General features: G+C 45.3%; 1 protein-coding gene across 1 annotated transcript; it reads left to right on the top strand.

The window, feature by feature from the left end:
• Nucleotides 1-24,310, top strand: IL12B (interleukin 12B). Its single transcript, XM_075599192.1, has 11 exons — nt 1-425; nt 889-1,166; nt 3,087-3,100; nt 9,183-9,323; nt 11,659-11,740; nt 14,225-14,491; nt 15,423-15,534; nt 17,206-17,384; nt 17,815-17,951; nt 21,192-21,310; nt 22,938-24,310. The coding sequence occupies exons 1-11, from the start codon at nt 1-3 to the stop codon at nt 23,041-23,043; spliced, it is 1,860 nt and encodes a 619-aa protein (XP_075455307.1). The 3' UTR covers nt 23,044-24,310.
• The last annotated feature ends 257 nt before the right edge of the window (nt 24,311-24,567 follow it).

Raw genomic sequence — 24,567 nt, 5'->3', positions numbered from 1 at the left:
ATGGACATCTCAGCTCACCCCTACTCGTTACCAGGAGGCTTCCTGGTAATCAAGGCCGGTGACACCGAAACGATAAGGTGCCTGTGCATGCAGTACCGACTGCCAGGTGGTGTAGCCAGCACAACGGCTAGGTGCCCCCAATGTGGCATCCACTACCTATGGGCCGTGGAGCCCTTTGTGCCGGGACAGACCATGGAGGCGGGAGCGGAAACAGCCAAACTGACGGCTGAAGCCTCGCCTAAAGTCAAGAAAGAGCCAGCGGATCCCGGAGAATGGGGATCGCTGTTAATGATTGCGACGGAGCCTAAAAAGAAAGGGGTCTACAACTCCGGTGAGAACCTGGAACCTCATCGTCGGTCCCCAACGGGAGTGCCACTTCCCGAGTCGGAGTTCGGATCTTCGGACGAGGAGCAAGCGACTCCGACGTCGGTGGTGATGCACCTACCGGCGGACCACTACAGCGGTGATGCAAAAGAACCAGCACTTACCTGTGTCGCTGTGGAGCGGAGTCTCGAGAGGCCGAGGTCGGCTGTGCAGAGACAACCGGAGCGGCAAAGTCCCACGGCCGTGGTGACTTCCAACGCGGGCAGCGGAGAAGACCCCATCCCGAGCCGACGGAGCGGTGAGACACACCCTTACCCTCCACAGGCGCCGGTGGTGGCAACGGCGGAGGAAGGCCTAGCCCAGGCCCGAGCAGAGTGGAGCGGAGCGGAGAGCAGAACCTTCACTTCCGGCGGCGGATGTCGTTGTGGAGGAAGAGATTCCGGTGGGGAGCCCAACCCAAGATGGCGGCAGTGAGTACCGCGAGATCGATGACGTCACATCCGGCGGACACAGCAGAGCGGGATGGAAGATGGCCGCGTCCTTGCGACCGCCGTGCTGCGCCAGGTCGCCTGGATCTGGGAAGAGCTGGCAGGCCCTGCGGAAGCCTGGGAACCATGAGACGGGTGAACCGGAATGCCAGTCCGATGGTACCGGTCAAGGTAGCGAGAGGCTGCGGGTCGTAGCCCCGCATCTGCCAACAGCGTTTCCCTATGCCCAACCCCCGGCCATAGTTAAGACACCTGCCCCCGTCACTTCCTCATCTGGGTTCCAGTCTAGCCAAGGGTTGTCTGGGGAATCACGGGCCACTTCTGAGGAACGGACTTGGGAGAACCTGGACTGGGGTGATTGCTTTACCTCCGATGAGGCATCGGGGAGGGAAATGTATAGGAGGAAGGAGTCGTCTTGTACTAGTGGGAGCAACAGTATAATGGATGTAAAATGTAGGCCTAAATGTTTAGGGTCGAATTCTAGATCTACCGGTACTTCATGGATATCGTCTGGGGGGGAGCCAGAAGACAGTGAGGGTACAGTGACGGTACCAAAGAGCGTCAGGGAGACAGAGACCAGGTGGTGGGCGCCCAAGTTTGAGGGGTATGAGGCCTGGTTGGACCGTACGCGGTTCATATTGAGGAGAGAAGGAATCGTGGATTACTGGTGGGGCGTAGGGGAGTTCACAGAGGAGGAATGATTAGAGGAACTTCGACTACGGTGGCACGACATACACGCAGGGGTAGTGGATCCCTGAGGGTCGGCCATATTTAGGGACCCAGTAGAACCGGACGAGCCATTATCATGGCTACTGCCAGGCAGGGCAGGCAACAAAAAGCTGGTCCGCACCAGTAGGGCTGAAAGAGCCATTGTGACAAAGTACAAAAAGTCCCATTGGTTGGAGTACCCTTATGTGCCAGAACCCTTAATGCAGGAAATTGAGGATGGGAGAGATGCGTGGCTAAGGGAAATCATAGAAGAGTATATCATGAATAAGTCAGGTGGGTACGCTGGGTACAAGACAGAGGAGCGGATCACACAGCTGATGAGGGTGTGGAGTGTTGGGCACAACATTTATATGCACCGGATGGAGTACCGGCCAGAAAGTGGGCCGCCTAGAGAGCATAGTGTGACAGTTAAGGATATAACTGGTAGGGAGGTGCCAAAGCCAGATTCTAGGCACTACTATTAGTATAGTAGAAAGGGGATTCTCCTTAGGAGCAGTGCAGTCTGCCGGTCAGCAGGCACTCTTGGTGATTATGTTTATCATGTAGGGAATGATGAGAACTGTATAATGTATTTTTATAATATGCTGTTTGGTTATGTGTTGCAGTGCTACCTGGAAGAAGGTTCCACAAATTTAGGTCCCAGCCGGGCCGTTGGGTTTCACAAGGGGGAGAATGTAGCCATGTATAAAAATGGTGTACAGTTCTCTCTCATGCTGGCAGTAAAACCTGGTAAGTATGCAGGATTGCCAGCATCAATCATGGAGGTTTTCCCTCACACCCTGGTGAGGTGTCATATGTACACAAGGGGAGTGGTAACATGCTCGGTGTCCACTATTAATGACATCAGAGGTGTGGCTGTTTTTTAGTGTTGAATCCAGGAGTTCAAGTTCAAAAGTTGATTAATCAGTGGTTCTACAGAATGCAAGGTTAAAGGAGTGTCTGCAGCAATTAGGCTGTCAGACTCAACTGATAGCATACCCTACACTGTGTTCAGGGATCTGACACAGGGGGTGATTTCCCTTAAAGGAAGAGGTGACCCCACTCTTATGAGGCAGAAGGAACTTCTGAGAGGGAGGCAGCAAATGGAGATGAGCGGCTAGGACGACCGCTTTGAGGGGCAGTCTGCGTGATGATGTCAATAAAGATGCCCAGTTCCACCAAACCCTTGCTGTGCATGTGTGGAGTCATTACACAGAGGGAGGCACCACAGAGGAGGTCCTCATCAGACACATCCCCCTGCGGCCGCCGAGATCCTGATGAGGTGGAGGCGCTGCATCAGATGTGAGTAGGACTCAATCCCCACTACCTCAGATGCCTGTCGTGCTGATATCCCCACTACCATCAAGCGGGAGACTCAGGAGTCCTGTAAGCCAGCAGGTGCACCACACATTATACATACATGTAATGGGGCTAGTAGACCACAGGAGCCAATGTGAGATTGGGTGGGCTAGGAAAAACCGTTACATAAGTATGGTTTTTTACTAACTGGCAGCTGAAATATTTATTTTTCTGACTTGCTTTCTATTTGCTGTGTTTTTCCTGCAGTTGCTGACTGGCAGGTATCCCGTCACGACTCTGTTCTGGTCCCCTCATTTTGTCTCTAATTTGACACTTAACTTCATTAACTAAATTTGCATTAAAGCAGCAATGTGAAAAATCCTATATGTTTACAAAAATAAAGGATTTATGTAGTATTAGATCATACTGACTGTATTTTTTTAAATTCCTAATGCCATTTTTGAGTATTTATTTATGTACTGATAATCCTTTGGTTGCTACAGCATTCCTTTACAAAGTCATATTAACTTCCTCTTTTGAAACAGGCTGACACACACCTTTTTGAGCTCTGCCCTTTGGCAACAAAGTATCACAAACAGATCTATTACTGTGTTCCAAACAGCAGATTGTCTATTAGGCTGAGTTCAGGGTTTAGAACTACAGCTGCATGCTTCCATGCGTGCCCCCGCCACGTGCTCCTGCAGCCCAGCTATCTGTGCCTTGGCTACAGGAGTTGGGTCGCGGCATTTGGGGGCGTGGTGGAGGCGCAGCTAACGTGTCACGGAGCTCTCTCTCTTGTCGGGTCCGGGATCAAACTTTCACCCGGCCATAGGGGGTAGCTGGAGGAGGGAGCCCACGGGGCTCTCCAGCCTCCCCCTCCTCCATCTTCCCCCCTCCAGTTGGAAGTCAGATCCTGGCGCCGACAGTAGAGAAAGGAGGGAGAGGAGGGAGCACGGGGCCCCCGGACTGGCAGAGAGGTAGGCGTGGGGGTGGGGTTGGGTGTATATGTTCTCTTAGGCTGAGATTATGCATAGCCTGCCGCACTCATGCAGCCCAGCGATCTGTGAATATGACTGCAGGAGATTGGGGATGGTGATCTGGTGGTGTGGCGGGGGCATGGCGGAGGCATCATGAAGCTAGTTCGCCCTCATTGGCTGAACCAGCTCACGTGACACTGATGTCACGCGTCAACGCTTAAAAAGACACACCTGTTTGTCGCTTCAAATCGCGGTCATGCCAGCACGCTCCATCATGCGCGCACACACAGGGCGGCCTCATATGCATTAGTCAATGTGCGGTTGGCGCGTCAGCGGGCACGCAAACTCTGGCTGTATAATCTCAGCCTTACCTTCTCCCAGCGGGTCGTCTCCTGCAGTGTCGCATTGCCATGGCAATGTGACATCACATGACACTGTGGCGGCGCGTTGCCGTGATGTCACGTGACACCGTGATGTCATAACGCTGCCGGAGGAGAGCTGCTCGTCTAGTTAACTTCCCCCATTTTTTTTTTCCATTTATTTATAAAATGTTTTTCCAGGAAGTAATACATTGAGCGTTACTGTACCTCTCGTTTTACAGAGGGGGCCCATGCCGCCAGCATACCGCCTTGAGGCCGCAAAGCCTAAGTCCGGCCCTTGGGACCACATGTCTCTCGTTTCCCAGGCGTCTGCCTTGCTCTTACATTCAGTCCATTCCTATCCTTTTTTGCTCACATTCACAAGTTCACAGCTGTAGCTCCCATGTGTATTGTATGTCTTTATTTATATAGCGCCATTAATGTACATAGCGCTTCACAGCAGTAATACACGTGGTAATCAAATATATAACAGATAATATAAATAACAGATCATGGGAATAAGTGCTTTAGACATAAAAGTAACATTAAGGAAGAGGAGTCCCTGCCCCGAGGAGCTTACAGTCTAATTGGTAGGTAGGGAGAACGTACAGAGACAGTAGGAGGGAGTTCTGGTAAGTGCGTCTGCAGGGGGCCAAGCTTTATGTATCATGTGTTCAGAATATACACAGTGCTATTCATATGCTTCTTTAAGCAATGTGTGCACATTTATCTGCCAGCTAGCAAACATGCCACCCATCTGACAGCATGCCAACTATTCCAAATACAAAATCTCCGTCTCCCCGAGATATACTACAATTTACTCCCTTCTCAAATCCACCACAAGATTCATCTGCAGCCCATCAACGCATAATATGTCTCTGGACGAAATACGCGAAATGATTGCCAGATCAGAGGTAGAAAGACCCATTTACATATATACGCCTGATTGCATATTTAAATTGGCTTATTTCCTCAGGCATCTCAGGTATGTTCACCTCTCTCAAACACATTTGAGACACCCTTGCACATCTCTACTCCTATAATTTACACCCTACCCACGCCCTGTGCTGAGGCTTATCTTCTGTCTATTTGCCTCGACTGCTTTCTCCCGACTGGAAGTTTCTTTCATGAATGAACATTTTCCCACCTTTAGACATGTGTAAAAATGAATAAGTACATCAATAGTAGGTGATCTCTTTTTTATTTAGATAGATAAAGGAGAAGTGCAGGCTCCATAGCGTAACTGATGAAGTCATGCTCGTGACGAAATGCGTAGGGACGTGCAGAGGCGTCCATACCCCAGCTGATGTGGAGTAGAGTTGCGGAGAGAGGCACAATTTCCCGGCTCAAAACGTGGAATAAACAGCGATTTTGAAACATTTCTTGTGGACCACAGACAAAGCGCTCTGTGAAGCGTGAAACGTTGGTGGGGCTTTTTTTTTGCCCTTATCTTGTCTCCATGACCATTAAATAATATTTTTTCATGGGAAACGCACTCTCCTGTTTATTACTTTATGGACACTTGTTGCAGTGCTCTGCCACTTTTCTCTCTCTTCTCGCCATATCTACCGGACGAAGGCGCACACCAGGACCCCCACTTCTGGATTACATGGACGTTGCAGCTTCAAATGTGAGTTACTTGCTTGCTACATGTTCTCCATTCTCTGGTCTTCAGGACATTTGGTATTATCTAGGGTGATTTATATTGCTTATGACTCCTGGTGCTTTTGCGTATACTTCTCACCAAGTGGTGAGTTCACTATCCAGGATTACACACACGCAATACCTGTCTTCAATCTAGTATCTACTCTGGGGGTCCCTCCACAAGTATCCTTTATTCATTCAATATTTTTTCCTGTTATCGGTCTCTAGCATTACGCATTTACACCCTTTGTGGACCACACAAACTGATCATTTACCACTCTCTGGACTATCTGATGGCGTGTTTCCAGTGGACGCTGATTTTCCGCCTGTGGCGCCGGTGCTGATCTCCATTCCATCCACGGCAGGATGTCTGTTGCAGCCGAGGACATACTCTCTGACATGCGAGTGTTCGAGCTCCCCTTGTGAGTGCAGGTCCTGGTGCCTTGTTGTTTTTCTAACTGTATTTTTTTAACTGAGTTACGCTATGGAGCCTGCACTTCTCTTTTCATGTTCCTTTTTGAAATTGGGCTGAATCACTTCTTTGAAGCTGCAGTACAACTCCAATTATCAACAGGATCCGTTTTGGGACTTCAATTACCTTCATTCACGTTTTTTTTATCTGGAACTGGTTTGAACAATTCACTTATTAATTACACTGTTTAAGATATATATATATATATATACTAGCTGAGAGACTTGCGTTGCCCGTGAGTTACATTTAGCGCTAGGAAAAGGGGGGGTGGAGAGGGGGGGAAAAGGAGGGGAGGGGGACGGGGGAAAAGGAGGGGAGGGAGGGGGACAGTGGACAGGAGGGGGGGGACAGTGGACAGGAGGGGGGGACAGTGGACAGGAGGGGGGGACAGTGGCCGGGGGGAGGGGGGACAGTGGCCGGGGGGAGGGAGGGCAGTGGCCGAGTGGGGGGGGGGACAGTGGAAAGGACAGTGGACAGGAGGGGATGGGAGGGGGGGGAGAGTGGACAGGAGGGGGGAGAGTGGACAGGGGGGGGGGACAGTGGAAAGGACAGTGGACAGGAGGGGATGGGAGGGGGGAGAGTGGACAGGAGGGGGGGGGAGAGTGGACAGGGGGGGGGGGAGAGTGGACAGGAGGGGGGGAGAGTGGACAGGAGGGGGGGTGACACTGAACAGGAGCGGGGGTGACAGTGGACAGGAGCAGGGGTGACAGTGGACAGGAGGGGGGGAGAGTGGACAAGAGGGGGGGGGCAGTGGACAGGAGGGGGGTTGGTTTGCTTTAAATTGATGGGTCCCTCCTCTCCACTCCCCCTGTATCTTTCTCCGCTCGTGACCCCCCCACCCCCCCCATGTGTAGCTCCGGTCCCCACTCTACAGACCGTAACACACACACACAGACACACACACAGTGTCCCACACACACACACACACACTGTCACGCTGTGACACACACACACACACTCACCTCTCCTTCTGGCCGCCGCCATGTTAGTTAGTCCGCGAGGGAGGAAGGGGTCCTTCCGTCCGCCGCCATCTTAGGTGCCGCGTGGCAGCGGTAGGCTGCCCTGGCCAATGCCTGTCCCCGCACCAGGGAGGTGAGCGGGAGGTGAGTGGAGGGAGCGGGAGGTGAGTGGAGGCAGCGGCAGGCTGCCCTGCCCACTGCCTGTCCCCGCGCCGGGGAGGTGAGTGGAGCGGGAGGTGAGTGGAGGGAGTGGGAGGTGAGTGGAGGCAGCGGCAGGCTGCCCTGCCCACTGCCTGTCCCTGCGCCGGGGAGGTGAGTGGAGCGGGAGGTGAGTGGAGGGAGCGGGAGGTGAGTTGAGGCAGCGGCAGGCTGCCCTGCCCACTGCCTGTCCCCGCGCCGGGGAGGTGAGTGGAGGGAGCGGGAGGTGAGTGGAGGGAGCGGGAGGTGAGTGGAGGCAGCGGCAGGCTGCCCTGCCCACTGCCTGTCCCTACGCCGGGGAGGTGAGTGGAGCGGGAGGTGAGTGGAGCGGGAGGTGAGTGGAGGCAGCGGCAGGCTGCCCTGCCCACTGCCTGTCCCCACGCCGGGGAGGGAATTGAGTGGGAGGGAGGTGAGTGGAGAGGGAGGTGAGTGGAGCGGGAGGTGGAGGGAGGTGAGTGGAGAGGGAGGTGAGTGTGATGGGGGGGTGAGGACAGAGAGAGAGGTGTGTGTGTGTGTGTGTGTGTGTGTGTGTGTGTGTGTGTGTGTGTGTGTGTGTGTGTGTGTGTGTGTGTGTGTGTGTGTGTGTGTGTGTGTGTGTGTGTGTGATGTGTCCTTTGGCCCGTCACTCCGCCTCAGGCCAATGAGAGGTGTGCGGGGGTGGGCGGGCCAAGGGACCAATGACACAGGCCATGCAGACATACAGTGCTTTCAGGAATGTATAGTAGATATATATATATACAGTGTTTGACAAACCTATACATTTGCACGCCCCGGGGGAGTGGATTTAACATCGTGGCGAGCTCCTATTGGCCCAAGCAGCACACGTGTGGTACTAGGTGGCGAGTAGATTTTTTTGTTCGGCGAGTAGATTTTTTGGTGATTTGTCGACCACTGTATATATATATATATATATATATATATACTGTATATATATTCAAACAGTGTAATTAATATATATATATATATATATATATATATATATATATATATATATATATATATATAGCAAGGGTAGCGCTAAACCAATATGTGGAGTGCAATAAATTAAAATAATAAAATTACTGATACCAGGACACAGTGGACTAATAACTAGTTATAGAGTGATATATTAATATATATATAATATACTGTGTATAATGTGATGACTAATGAACTAAACACACACACACACACACACATAATACTCTCTTTTTCAGGTCAGACAGTACTCTGAATTTCAGTGAGGCTCCTGTAAGATTGACTATACATATATGGGGTTACTTATTAATCTGCAATAGTCGTGTCTGGGGCACTAACGCAAGTAAACACCCATAGAAGTCAATGGGAGTTTCTGTGCGAGAGAGGCCCGATCTGCACTATTGCAGTTGAATAAATAACCCCCATAAATGGTTATGGATACCCACAGATTATGGTAAAGAGGTAGCACAGACCCGGCTCCCACCTGCTTGTCTCCTACTATTCCTGTAAAGGTTGGACACCTGTCACTGTTCTGCATCATTGTACAGGTGTTTATAAAACACATACAACTTTTGGCTTCAGCTCTTAGCAGCAGCGGAGAAAAGGGGAAGAGGAAAAAGGCACAAATTGCTTCCACCGAGTAACACGATTTGAAACTCATCAGCTTCCTCATTGCATTTTGTACTCTCAAATCAACAAAGGATTTTCCTCATTTTAACTTTCCTGTGATGTAAAAAAAAAAGGACCACGGAAAAATAATACCACATAGTTTTGATGACGCAACTTTTTGGCCTCAGGTTACACCAGCATATAACCCAGAAGTCTCATTCAGTTTCAACAGTTTGTACAAAGGCAGTGACACAAGTTGGAAGAGCAAGAGGCCAGTCAGAAGCAAGGAACAGCTGAGAAGTCCAGTCATCCACATCACACACAGAAGGGTAAGAAGCTCCCGCTGTTTTATGCCTGTCTACAACATATCCACAGCTGATTCACAATATAAAAGACATTTTATAAGTTGTTACATTTTTTAATAGGTTGTTACTTATTATTGTATATTAATAAGGCACCAATATATTATGCAGTGCAGTTAAACTGGGAATGGAAGACTGCAATAAACAGGATAAGTAACCTAAAAACGTCATAGTAAATTGCACTTTATATTTATATGATTTATATGTATGTATATATATATCTTCAGTGTTCGACAAACCTATACATTTGCTCGCCCCGGGCGAGTGGATTTAACCCCCGAGCGAGTAAATATTGGCCCAAGCAGCGCACGTTTGGTACTAGGTGGCGAGTAGATTTTTTTGTGTGGCGAGTAGATTTTTTGGTGATTTGTCAACCACTGTTAATATATCTTTATTTATAAAGCGCCCATAGTGTACTCGGCACTTTAGAAAGACAATAAAGTACAGGGAATTCTAATACAATAAGCGGAACAAAGTCAGAAAATAGGAAAGGAAATCCCTGCCCCAGAGAGCTTACAATCTAAGTATTAGGCTGCGCTGATAGTGCCGGCGACGGCGATGTCGCAGCAAAACAAATGCATTGCCGCCGTCGCGTGCGCTTATAGTAAGCGCGGCGCGACGGAGTGACGGATGGTCGCGATCGCTGGAAGTCATCTCTATTTGATTTTCCAGCGACCGTCGCCGGCACTATAAGCGTAGCCTCATATTGTTCCGTGCTGCCATACAATGTTACAAATCTTCTTGAACCTCCACAGTTTTACAGGTTTGCCAAATATCTATCTACAGCCATATTGTGTATTTGCTTACTCTACAAAACACTGGGTAAATATTACATTGGTGTTGTGTTTACATTTGCCTTCTTATATCCCATAGCCTGAGTTAGGCTACGGCCCCGCTGCCTGCGCTGCACGCGCGCCTTACAGGCTGGTGGCGCGTGCAGCCGAATTCCCCGGACTGCAGTGAGCTGCAGGGGGAAAGACGGGGGGGGTGGGGAAGGCGTGACGGGGAGTGACAGGGGCGGTGCCATGACATCACCCGGCAGGTTCGCCCTCTTTGGCTGAACCATCCACCCGTGTCCAGCTCAATTTTCAGGTCTGGAAGAAAAACTCGCAGCGCAACGGCCCCTCTCGCAACAGGCCCGGCCCCATTGAGAGGCAGCTCTTGTCCCCGCAGCGCCCGCCATAGTGAGCGCTGCAGCAGCCGGGGAGGACCAAGCCTTAGGAGTGTGAGTGCCACTCGGTGAGTCCTGCCAGTGGCACTTGTATTTTAGGTGGGAAACACTTGGTGTAACTGATGTAGTACTTTCAATTCATTGTACTCTGCTTGACATAAAACAAAATCTGAATGTTTCCACCATTGGGGAAAAGCTATTTGAACCATATTTTAGAAAGGTTTATGCAATAATCTTGTGTATAAAGCAGGAAGAGGATTGATAACATAAACCAACTACATGTTTGTAAGTAAAAAAGTAATGGTACTCAGGAGCTGTCGATTAAAAACTGGTGGTACCACCTACCGCTTAGTACCACATACCGCCTAGTACCACCTACCGCCTTGTACCACCTACCGCCTTGTACCACATACCGCCTTGTACCACCTACCGCCTTGTACCACATACCACCTAGTACCACCTACCGCCTTGTACCACATACCGCTTAGTACCACATACCGCCTTGTACCACATACCGCCCAGTACCACCTACCGCCTAGTACCACCTACCGCCTTGTACCACATACCACCTAGTACCACCTACCGCCTTGTACCACATACCGCTTAGTACCACATACCGCCTTGTACCACATACCGCCTAGTACCACCTACCGCCTAGTACCACCTACCGCCTTGTACCACCTACCGCCTAGTACCACATACCGCCTAGTACCACCTACCGCCTAGTACCACCTACCGCCTTGTACCACCTACAGCCTTGTACCACATACCGCCTAGTACCACATACCGCCTAGTACCATACTGCCTAGTACCATCACACCTTGACCACTGCACAAATAATCATACAGTCAGGTCTGGGATAGAACATGTTTCTAAAACTCTACTATGCATAGCAAGGATAGAGTGATAAAAGCTACTGGTCTTACCCACAGTATGTACAGTATGTCAGTGATTAGGATGGGAACTTAAACCCACAACAATGTGTCCAAGTAAAACACCTTACAACTCACTATGAGTAACCTCCATCCTTCTTACCATGTTACCCTTTACATGTCTATTCCAAATGTACTGCCATATTATTACAGAGGTGTTAGTCTTACTTATCATTCTCACAGATTATTTTACTTACAGATGTTACATCTAAAGCCTGTCACCCTTTTCCTGATCGTATTTGCTGTTCCTCTGCAAGGAATATGGGAGCTAAGAAAGAACAGTAAGTTCCCCAAACACATTGTTTGCTGTAGATTTGATTTGTTAGCACCAGGCTGAACATAACATTAATTTAGTGCAGGAACAATGCAGAATTAGAAAGAATAATCTTAGTGACAACATGTTATATACCTAATAGTATACAGTATGTATCAAGCTCTTTTTGTCATGAAATTGGTCTAAAGAAGCATTTTAAATATATGTATATGTGGCAATTTTAGATACAGTGATTTTATATACAGTGATCTCTTCACACACACATACATGTATACATACAGGACTTTTTTTCAGGGGGAACATGGGGGAACGCAGTTCCTATACCTTTCTTCCTAGAACACGTAGTCAATTGTATAGCATTATTGTGATAATAAAAAAAAAAACGAATTTTCATGTTTCATAAAAACAAATAGAAAGTAATAATTATTATTTACAAAAATAATAGCACAGATAGGTTCAAAACGATTTTGAAATTTGAATAAATGTGTATATTATGGCGCATGTCCAAGAATAGTTTCCTGCCTAGCCCCATTCTCACATCAGATCTCAATCTCTCTCACTTTCAAAGATGACTTGCATGGCTGCACTAAATTAAGCAGGTAATTCATATAGTGATAGAGACGACAGTCAGAACTTTAAAAAAAAATGCAAAACAAAGTTTATTAGAACAAAATCGACTTTTCGGTTCCAGCAAGAAAGGTATTCAGAAAGGTTTTTGCTGGAACCGAAACATAGATGTTTTTAAATAAACTTGTTTGCATTTTTTAAAGTCCTGAGCGCCTTGTCTCTATTACTATATATATATTGTGTGCCTTTTTCAAGAGAAAGAATCTATCTATGTTCTTATTTTTGTAAATAATAATTATTGCATTCTATTTGTTTTATAAAACATATGAAAATGTTTTTTTTTTTATTATCGCAATAATGCTACATTATTTATCACGTGGCCCATAAAAAAAGAAAGGTACAGGCACGGTGTTTGTGAACATTCCAAGATGCATTGTTTTTAAGTGAAACCTTTTCTGTTTTATCCATTGTAACACCGCCGGAAGAAGAGATCAGTGTATCTCGAAAGCTCGCACAACAGTATCGTCTATTCGTTTCTGATTTTATATATAAATATTACTTGTGAGCACATTCACATGTCTTAGACAGGTCTGCAACCCTGCTTTTCACCATTATCACCTAGCATACAGTGCTTCCACTGCAGCAAGGGATTCTGGGAAATGACATGCAAATGAGCAAACAGTGCCACCTTTTTGTCTCAAGACCACATTACATGGTTAAACCCTTAAGCCAATGCATGCTGCTTTAAACACAGCTTTTAAACATAGCCTGGGATGAGATGCAAAGAAACAGTCTGTCTGTGAGTGGGTTTATTGGCGTTGCATCTCCTCCCAGGCTATGTTTAAAAGCTGTGTTTAAAGCCATGGCGACGCGTCACAAAGCGTCTGAATCTGGGTAAGTAAAGTGTTGCAGAGGCCTCATGCAATCCCCCAGCATTTAATTGTAAATGCCGTGGAGAAGAGCGCGGGGCCTCTGCAACGGCCTGTGCCCCCCCCCCCCCCCAGCAAAATCTCGCACCCCTGCCTTAAGACACCATCCAGTGTTGGAAGATACTTTATGGACCATTAAAGTGAAAGGGCTGAAACAGGGCCCGGTGTAAGGGTGCCTGTACCTAGGCAAACCTTCAGCCGTGCGCCCCTCCATCACCCCCACAATTCATGGGTTTATCATTACAGATTTTTTTAAAGGTTAAATAGGAGACTATGATATTGATTGTACATTTTTATTGTACTGGGGTGGGGGGTATAGTTATGTGCCCTGAGGGGGGAGTAGTTATGTGTCCCTTGTGAGGGGGTAGTCATGTGCCAGGGAGGAGAAAGAGGTATGGGCCTGGGTGTAAAGGTATGGGCTTGGGGGACAGGGAGGACCACAAAAGAGGGAGGAGGGGAGAAGAGTGTGATTACATGCAGCATGGAGGGGGGCTTCTAGAGACCTCCTGGAGGGGGCCCGTACTGCAGAGGGGCCTGTCAGCAGGCCTGTTGGAGGGAGACTTAAGAGTGTGTCCACGGAAGTGTCTGTCAGTTCCACCACACTCCAGCAGGGCCCCTCTGAGAGGCACCTCTGTGGATCAGGACACATCATCTTTGTGTTGCCAGCAGAGTGCTTGGCCCCCTGACTTAACGAGCCTGGCACAGTAGTCCCAGCTGTCCTCCCTGTTGGCGGCCCTGCTACTACATAGAATACCTAGTTTGTTGCCACCCCCCACTTGTTGCCACTCTAGGTGACCACCTACTTTGCTTAGTAGTTAAACCAGCTCTGGTTGTAAAGTATATGTAAGCGTGGTAAGGTATCTTCTGGAATACCACCACTTATGGACCATAATGCCATTGACGTATAATGAAACTCCAAGACCCTCCTTCTTCACTCTGCAGAAGAACTAGGACCATTCATTCTTCCCTCTCTCAATGCTACTCCCATATTTCAGCATTTGTTGTAGATATTGATCCAACAAAGAAGAAACTAGGGGAGTTTGTGGAATTGCAGTGCGAGGCGTCCGCAGATCACAATGTCTACTGGACTAAAAAGCCCAATAAAAGTGCACTGAAAGGTGGTGGAAAGCCAGTGATCGAAGTAAGGGAATATCCAGACACAGGAAACTTCACTTGTCACTTCATGAATAATGACATTGCCGGATATAACGTTGTGCTCATCAACACACTTTCCAGTTCTGCACACAAGAAAACTCTGTTGGGTAAGCATCACATCATGTCATTCCAATCTAGGTTATTAGCATTCATTTGTAAGATACAATGTGGCCGGGGTTTTTACAGACTCGTGTCATAAGTCGCCTACTGGAAGCATTCAACTCTTGGAGTTTACCAGGAAGTTAACTGTATATTACAAGGTATGTATGCACTGGTAGTTAGAAATATCAGATAATGATGTCAATGGTTAATAACATCTCTTCTGAAAGAATATATAATGGGGGTGTTATAAATGTTTGCATAATGTTAAAATATCATATTTGTAAATCTATGAATATATCTAAAAGCACATTGCAATAAGAGTGTTTTCACGTACCTGGCCCCTTTGAATCTAGTTGAAGAGCTCTGGTGTATACAGTAATATAATGAGAAATGATGGGGGGGGGGGGGAAATAAGGCAGGAGGTGAGTAGCAAGAGGACGGTGGAGGTTGCAAAGACCGATTACCACTTGCCCAGCATCTTCAACATTTTCTGTTTTGTGCCAATATCAGGTCACAGACATTGATATGATGACATTATTTAGCATAGAGAAGATCAGAGTAAATTGCAAGAGTCTTTTTGTAAGAAGAGGATTGTCAGAGTGGAGTTGAAAATATTAAAAGCAGGGGGTAAGCTGACATGCTGACGAAATTAAGAGGAGATATCATTGGAAAATGCCAGACAGGGACTGAGCCATGGAAAAGCAGTAGGCGAAACAGTGAAAGAGGAATGAGGCATTATTATTTTCTAGCTGACACATAACGCAAGACTTATCTCCTCAATAAAACATTCCAGTAGCCGCCGCCTCTTCTTACTGCCCTGGCTACTCTTATGGTACTTATTTTACACTCGTTCACACGTACTTGCAATGTCAATAAAATGTATTCTAAGTGATTAATTACTTAGCTATGCACTTATAATCTCCCGTTTTACAACAGATTCAAAACAACCAATACGCTGTGAAGCAAAGAACTACAGTGGCTATTTTAATTGTTTGTGGAAAGTATTAAAGAACAAGGATGTTGAATTTGTCTTCCATGCTCAACGAGGGTAAGACTGTAGCACAAACTGTAAAATACCAAGACATTACTGACACTGGAACACAGCTCTCTATTTACTGATTCCAGCATAAGTTAGAGTTTGCACATGTTAAGGTGGTAGCAAAATAACGAAGGCGGGACAGGGAGCAGTCCAGTTTGATACCTTTTGTTGGACCAACTGCTAGTTCATTGATAAGTTACAAGCTTTCGACTCTCACAGGCAGGGCCGGTGCTACCACTAGGCGACTTAGGCGATCACCTAAGGTGGCACATATTGGGGGGCGGCGGTGGCAGCAGAGGAGGAAGAGGATGGCGGGTGGCAGCGGGAGAAGCGGATGGAGGAGGATGGCGAGCGGCGGGAGAGGAGGACTACGGCAGGAGTGGAGAAGGGCAGCACAGGAGGAAGACAGTGGGCGGCGGAAGACTTCCGTCCTGCTGTGTCGCCCTGCTTCGCTCACATGGTCCTCAGTCCTCTTCTCCCACTGCTCGTAGTCTTCCTCTGCCACACTGCTCCACTCCTGTGGTCCTCAGTCCTCTTCTGCCGCCACCTTCCTCTTCTACTCCTGCCATTCTCCTTCATCTATAGGGCCTATTCTGGTAGCTCTGAAGTGTGGTAAACCGCTTCAAAAGTGCAATTTAGAAGCAGATTGGCATGCTTTGTTATTCTGTAAGCCCTAATCGCATGTCCAAACCGTGTCTAAATGGCTGTTTTTTAGAAGAGATCTCACTCTGGCTCAGACAATTCAATGTGTTTGTTAAAAAAGCCTACAACTCACATTTTTTGCCCACGGCTGCTATTCTCGTAACACCGTTATGCAAACCGCTGCTAAAAACCTGCATTTAAAAAAAAAAAAAAAACACCTAAAGAGTGACGAGATTGGTATTGGGAGTTACATCCAGAGCCTGAAATTTGGGTTTGGCTGAGAGAGCAAAACCCATCAGTCAGACTGGGGATAGAGTTAGCACCACCTCAGGTCATTCTGCTTCTAAAGCAACTACAATCCGGGCGGTTTGGCTGTGAAACCAGGCGGTTTGTCACTTTTTATAGAAGCGGTTCAGAAGATGCGATTTGCAATAGAGAATGGGGTTTTTCTCACTTTTCATTCCGCTACTTCTGAACATCCTAAACTGTACTGTTTGGTAAAGACAACTTCGGAGCCACGAGAATAAACCCCTAAGTAGGTAACTGATATTATTTATTTATTTATTTATTTATAAAATATTTTACCAGGAAGTAATACATTGAGAGTTACCTCTCGTTTTCAAGTATGTCCTGGGCACAGAGTAAAACAAAATAATACATGGTTACAAATACAGTTACATAAATGAACAAGGTATACATTATATACAAGACATTGCGTGCACAGTTAAAGAAAATATATATTATGAGAGTATGAAACAGTTACAGACCAGATTAAAGTGTGAGACAGCCTTAGATTTGAAAGAACTTAAGCTGGTGGTGGATATGAGAGTCTCTGGTAGGTTGTTCCAGTTTTGGGGTGCACGGAAGGAGAAGGAGGAATGTCCGGCTACTTTGTTGAGTCTTGGGACCATGAATAGTCTTTTGGAGTCTGATATGGTAATTCTAATTGTACATGTTGGAGGGGAAAACAATGCAATACAGGTTGATTGGTATTTATAGTTTGTAGTTTCTGCCATTTAACCGAATGTGTTTTCGCAGACCCTACCACATACACTGTGAACTTCCGGTCAGACAAGATTCTGTTTACTCAGTACAATGCCATGATACTAAATCTTGCCACTATGCAGAAGAAGATCAACACATTGAAATCGTGTTGGGTGTGATTCAAGAGAAGAGCTATAAGAATCACACTTTGTCGTTCGTCCTGCGAGATATAAGTGAGTATATTTCACTGGGCTCTGGGCCATACCGACATAGGACAGGGCCAATGAGAAGTAGAAGTCTTTGAGCAAGTATTGAATTTACTTTTTCACCGTTAGATTAATTTCCATGATATTTTGTAGTTCCCATAGTTGTAAGCCTCCCTATGTTCCTAAAATACATTCCCATCTACCTTTTAATCATTGTCTTGGTCTCTTCAGATCTCTTGCAGTCCATTTGAGTTAAATTTTTCCAACGATAGTTACTTATTCTTGCAATTTGTCATACTCACTACCATTTTCATTTCAGACTTTTGTTTGTTCTCAAACCCATTCATTCCTTTTCTGTCAATTTTCCACCTGTTTCTCAATTATAGATGAGCATATACTGTAGATATTGTACATGTACTGTATCTTGATCTGTTTTTTCTTCTTCTTTCTTTTCTAGTGAAGCCTGACCCACCCCACGATCTTAAATCCACTGACCTTTCCCTAGAATGGAAGTACCCCAAGACCTGGTGTAATGTACACTCTTTCTTCCCACTGATATTCAACGTCAATATAACAAATGACAGCAATATAAAGGTAATATAATCATTTGTGAAAATGCCGTTGAGGGAATATAGACCATATTAGCCAATGGTAACTATATAACTGCATAGCGTTAGGATAGGAAATGATTAGTGGTTAAAGAATTGCTTTTTAATGCCCCAGTTTGTGTTTGGCGCCAGTGGCGGATTTCATATTAGGCCAGTTAGGCCCGGGCCTAGGACGGCAAAATTTTGGGGGCGGCAAAAATGTCCGCCCCCAAATACAAATGCCGCGCTATTGGGCCTGATGGGAATGCACTTACATGTGGTGGCTGCCTCCTTGCTGCCGCCCTCCCTCCCCATACGAATCCCAGTGTCAAATGACGCCGTGGACGTCACCAACGCGACGTCACACGGCATCTCATTGCCGTGGCAAAGCGACGTCGTGACGTTACCATGGCAACGCGGCACGTTGTGACGTTGGTGACGTCCACGGCGTCATTTGACGCTGGGATTCGAATGGAGGAGGGCGGCAGCAAGGAGGCGTCTGCCACATGTAAGCGCGTATGGGCGTCGGATTTTGAAATCCGCCGCTGCCAGTCCCTGATAGTATGGAGATTATTTACTAACGTTTCCTTGGCGCAAAACAATTGCAACAGATGAATGAAAAGATAACATCCCATTGCTTTGGAAGGAACACCTTTTCTTTGATAGATTTGGTGCTGTTTGTTGCCCCAGTTTTGCAGCTGGGAGACTAACAAATAATGCCCTTACCTATGGAGGTAAGTATCTCACAGTATCTCGGGAAGCATGGGGGTCACAGGGGGTCTGAAAAGAATGTGATTCAGAGCCACAGACCCCTACTGCCTCAATCCTGTAACTGAAAAATAAAATGCAACCAGGAGTGCCGCTTTAAGCTTAGTTGGCTCTGGCTTGCCACTACTGTACCTCTACATGAAGGAGAAAGTAACTTGTAACGTAAGTGATGTACAAATCTGAAGTGTTGCAATTTATTTGGGCAAATGCAGTTCTACTTAAGCAGGTGGCATTTCTGCTTAAAATGCGGCCCCAAACTCTCTGTCACATAAATATGCACTCGTGCCGCTGAATGCACTTACACTTAAACCTGTTTGGCAGGTCCTCGTTACCTATGTATCTTGTCTCATTAAGTACATCTAAATTGTGATGTGCTATGTTACAGTACACTCTATATTATCATTAATATGTGAACTATATAATGATGGAATTGTTAAAGGATAAGCTAGTGTTGCGGATTTGACTATTGAATAAATAACGGGGACATTTAACCTACCTCCCCCCCCCCCCCCTCAAATTCACTTTAAAATGTACTATATCTGTGGCCTCTTTAGCACATTTTAAGTTTCAAGATTTCTTTGATGTTTGTTTTCAGCAGCCATATTGTTTATTCACCTGCCACTACTGACAGGTGCCCCCCTCTGCAACGTTTGAAGGCTATTGAAGTAGCCTATAGGAATCTTAACATTGGGGTGGTACATATAAAAAGTATCCTCCCTCAATGTTCTGTCTGTTCAGTGAATAATGTACACACACAAATGTTATTCACCAGCAGGTGGCATCCAACCATTGGTATTGGGAGGGAAGATTGTTGGATTTTGTTCAGCACAGAAACAAAGTATACTTGTAACCTCCTCCCACTCTATCCTCTGGCTCAGCCTTTCTTGAGAGAGAACATGATGCAACGTAATGACATAAACATCCAATTATATCAAGCTGATTCTTACTTAGACCAGTGTTTTTCAACCAGGGTTCCTAGGAACCGTCAGGCATCTCTAAAGGGCTCCCTGCAATTTTCTAGTCAATTGAAAATTGTATCAAACAGAAGAATTTACAATGCATCTGATCTCAGACGCTATTAGAGAGGGTTGGGGTTCCTTACAGTGTATCTGACCTCAGACGCGCTATTAAAGAGGGTTGGGGTTCCTTACAGTGCATCTGATCTCAGACGCACTGTTAGAGAGGGTTGGGGTTCCTTACAGTGTATCTGACCTCAGACGCACTATTAGAGAGGGTTGTGGTTCCTTACAGTGCATCTGATCTCAGACATGCTATTAGAGATGGTCGGGGGCTCCTCAGAATTTCACTTAGGGTTCCTTAACTCCAAAAAGGTTTGGAAACCACTGACTTAGTCATTGGAAACTCCCCCAAAAATTAATGGAACTCTCAAATAATTCCAACCTGCTGAAAACCAATGCTCTCCACCAGTGCCATTATAATCACTCCAAGTATGAACTGCGATGGGCCATTCTGTTTGTAGAGGTTAATTTATAGCACATCTACTTATGAATTTACACATGGGTACAAGGTAGTATCCCCCCCCTCTCCCACTTCAGTGGAGGCCTGTGAGAGCTTTCAGGAATAGTAAAACAAAGGTAGCTTTCTTCACACCTCTAGATTATAAATTCTCACGAGCAGGGCCCTTAATATCTATGGTATCGCTCCGCATTAATTTGTTATTACTTTGTATGTCATTCACATATTGTGCCATGCTGCAAAATAGGTTAGCACTTTATAATTAAATAATAATAATATTTGTTTCTTCCCAAACCGCATTTTGGGTGCTTGCAAAGTGACCTTCACTGTCTGCAGAGTCTGATATTTTTTACTATGCCCGCTGTAAAATTCTATTTTTAGAGATTGGGTTTTGGGGCAAGTATATAAAGGTAGTGAGTATCATTAGACATAAAAAAAAGTGTATGGTCAACAGGAAATTTCCTTATCTTTGCTAGCACCTAGTACAAGTTTGTGTATCCAGCCTCTTAACCACTCCACCAAATGTATGTACCGGGTATTATGTTATTATAGCACCTCTAAAGCACCCAAAGGACAAGCAGTGATTGTGCAAACTTTTTGGGTCCTACAAGGAAATAAGTTTGGTGTTCCTTCACTCTCACCTGTCATATCCTCCATTATTTCATCAAAACACTATTGTATTTACCTATCAGAGAACATACTGTACATTGAATGGTCAAAAAAAGTGGTCGTTGTTAAATGATTGACTTGTTAGAGCTGACTGATGGATGTTCTCATTTTACTTCTTAAACATCACACTTCTGAAATGTCAATTATACAAATGAGTGAGATTTCATATTCGTTATTCAAAACAGCCAATCATGTTGGTTTGAACACTGTAGTTCTGACGGGATAAGTCCTCGAGATTGATGGAGTTGTATAGCAGCAACTATGAATAAAGCATAAGCTTCATCACTTCATCAAAGTATCAGAGGACTGTTACAATTGTGTTCTTGCTTTACAGCACTATAGTAACATCGAGCACACCAATCTCACCGTGGAACACAAGGGGAAGTGGAACTTCTGCGTCCAGGCAAGGGACATGTATTACAACTCGCTATGGAGCGACTGGACATGTTCTATGTAGGTAAGGGATCCTTTAAACATGAATTGTATGTGGAAGCGACATTAAATCCTAACATGGAGTGATGTATTAAAGTCTCCTAGCTGCAAAGTTTGGGTAACATGATTTAAGAGAGCAAAAATCTCCCTTCCTTTTCAATCGGACTTCTTTTTGATTGGAGATGATGCCATTTTTGCACCACTTTTTGCCCTCGTTTTTGCAGCCGAGACAATATTTATAACGTTTTTCACTGCACAGTTGGGAAGTTCCAAGTACCCAAATGCTGGAGGACTTCGGTCTTCAAAGACTGAGACTGTTTGAAAAATGTTGATAACATACCCAAAAAAAATCAAGTTGTATCTCAAAAGTCTTCCTATCTATGGACTTTACACTGGAAAACAAGAAGCTTTACAAACAGAATTCAACATTTTATGCCATAATTCGTCTGTTTTTACGAAAAATGTAGGGAACGTGTAAAAGAAGCATGGAAGGTGAAAACAGAATGAACTTACAGTATTATCTGCCAGAACATTAGTAACAAAGGAGGGCGAGGGAGAAGGTTGTATGATACCTTTTATTGAACCAACAAGTAGTTGATATGTACAGTAACAAGCTTTCAAACCCCTCACGGTTCTTCATCGACTATAAGAACATAACAAAACATTCGTGATCCATCTGGAAGTTAAAGGAATTACAATTCTAGGGGAATATGTATTAAGAATCTGCAATATAGCTATATGTAAACTTATTTTTTTTCCAGTTTGATACATTTGAAATTACTAGGTGAAATCTGGAGATTTATTCATTGCAGTCAGAAACATTATAACAAAATAATCTTAAAAAAACGAGGAATAGACCACAAACATATATATATATATATATATATATATATATATATATATATATATATATATATATATATATATATATATATATATATATATATATATACACACAGTGGTTGACAAATCACCAAAAAATCTACTCGCCACACAAAAAAATCTACTCGCCACCTAGTACCAAACGTGTGCTGCTTGGGCCAATATTTACTCGTCCGGGGGTTAAATCCACTCGCCCGGGGCGAGCAAATGTATAGGTTTGTCGAACACTGTATATATATATATATATATATATACACGTTTGTGGTATATATATTAAGTAGCTCCTATTCGGAACTCCTCCACATGCCCCATATAGCCACTTTTCATGTTTAATTAATCGAAATCAACTGCTGCTAAGTGACACATGTAAAAAATGACTTCTTTAAGTCACATAAAGGATGCAGATCTGTAATTCCAATGCAGTCACAATGTGCCATGTTTCTATGTTGTGACAGAGCATGTGTACAGTATGTCCCACAGTCAATGCTTGTGTTGTGACAGGTCTATAGTAGAAGTTTTGCTGGGAGGAGTGATGCCTGCAGTCTACTCCACGTGCTTTAGTGTTACTTTAAGTTGAGTAAGTGGCACTGCACATTAGAAGTCATATAGCTTTCCCTATATTAAAAAAAAACAAGCATTAGTTGAACACTCAATTTTAGCAAAGTCAATAATCCTGTCACTGGCTCTAGGCGTGACATGAGTCGCTGATATTACTTTTCAAAGTGGTATATGATTTTGTTTTACTCGTTTTGTTTTTATTTCACAGAAGGCCTGAAAAAAAGCAAAAAAATCCCCCCAAAACGGAAGAGAAGGGAAAAGATAGAAAGAGAAAAAATCGGGGAAAGAAAAGGCACATACTGACCAAGGGTTGACACATCGGTTCAGTGTAACTGCACCAGTAGAGGGCAGAGCACCCAAACTCCTTCTTGTGCTGCTTCCGTGAGCGCCTTCATTTTCAAGGCAGGGGTGCTCAACTCCACTCCTCGAGCCCCCCCCCCCTTCCTCCCCCCCCTCCTCCCCCCATCCCCCCCTCCCCAACAGGTCAGGTTTTCAGGATATCCCAGCTTCAGCACAGGAGGCTCAATCAGAGGCTGAATCAAAGACGGAGCCTCTGATTGAGCCACCTGTGCTGAAGCAGGGACTGATGGAGACACCTGTGCTGAATGAAGCAGGTATATCCTGAAAATCTGACCGGTGGGAGGGGGCTTCGGGCCTGGAGTTGAGCACCCCTGCTCTAAGGAACACTGCTTGATTTAATTCCCATCCCATAACAAGACCAGCTCACCGTTCTGACAAAGCTTGAAAAGCGTTTGAGATCCAAACTTTAATGTCTTTTTTACTTTCACACTGGCCAGCTTGTCCCTGTCCAGGAGATATTATTTATTTGCATTAACATACATTGACCCCTGGGCAATATATTGTGGAGCCACTTCCCGCGCTGAAGAATATTTTAGCCCCATTCATTTGAAAATAGCAGAATTATTTTCCAGCGCAAGAAAGCATTTTATCTGGGCGAAAGTAGAAAAAAATGATACATTTGTATCTTAGCAAAATATCAGATGCCTTTTAATACAAAAGTATCTCATTTAGTAAAACGGATTTCTTAAATAAAGCATTTCAATAGCCTGTACTCGTGGCTACTGTCCCACACCCACAGTTACTCCTACCAACCATTGTGACCAAGCACTGCCATCTACTACACTTATTCCCTCACTTGCTGTCTCTGTAAGTCTTCCATCAAACCACTTCGATTGTAAGTTCTGCGGGGCAGGGATTTCCTTTCCTATTGTCTGATTTTGTTTGTTGCACTTATTAAATTATAATTTCTTGTACTGTATTGTCTCTTTCGTAAAGCACTGAGTACACTGTGGGCGCTATATACATATGTATATACATACATCCACTAACAGAAAGTCCTTCATAGATGTATTGTGTGTACAGAGCGTTTGAAACCTCCCATCTTCATACTGTATGTTAGGTATCAGAATCCATGGCGGAATCTACCCTACTCAAGGACCAATGCAGCTACTCAGCCTGGTGTAAAGGGCAGTCCCTGGTACCATGGCAAGCACTGTTATATTAATAATAAACTATTTTTTTATTTACATATTTGAATATTAAAAAATATTGAGAAAATGAAATAAACAAAAATTGAATGTCAGCAAACTCACGCGCGCCTTTTTTGTTTCCGAAATGTACCACACGAAAATAATACATTGATATACTGTATAGTGAACAGATTTCACCACTGGTTAAAGTGCTTTCAAAAAGTGATGACACTCTGGGGTTTATTAATGAGGCTGGGTTAGTGCCAATCAGTGCACTATGGCATGGAAACTCCCATTGAAGTCACTGTAGGTTTCTGGGTGGTAGTGCCACGATTGCCACTATTGGAG

The sequence above is a fragment of the Ascaphus truei genome, chromosome 5, assembly GCF_040206685.1.
Source record: "Ascaphus truei isolate aAscTru1 chromosome 5, aAscTru1.hap1, whole genome shotgun sequence".
Lineage (NCBI taxonomy): Eukaryota > Metazoa > Chordata > Amphibia > Anura > Ascaphidae > Ascaphus > Ascaphus truei.
The sequence above is the reverse complement of the archived record's forward strand: the minus strand, read 5'-3'. Positions and strand labels throughout refer to the sequence as shown.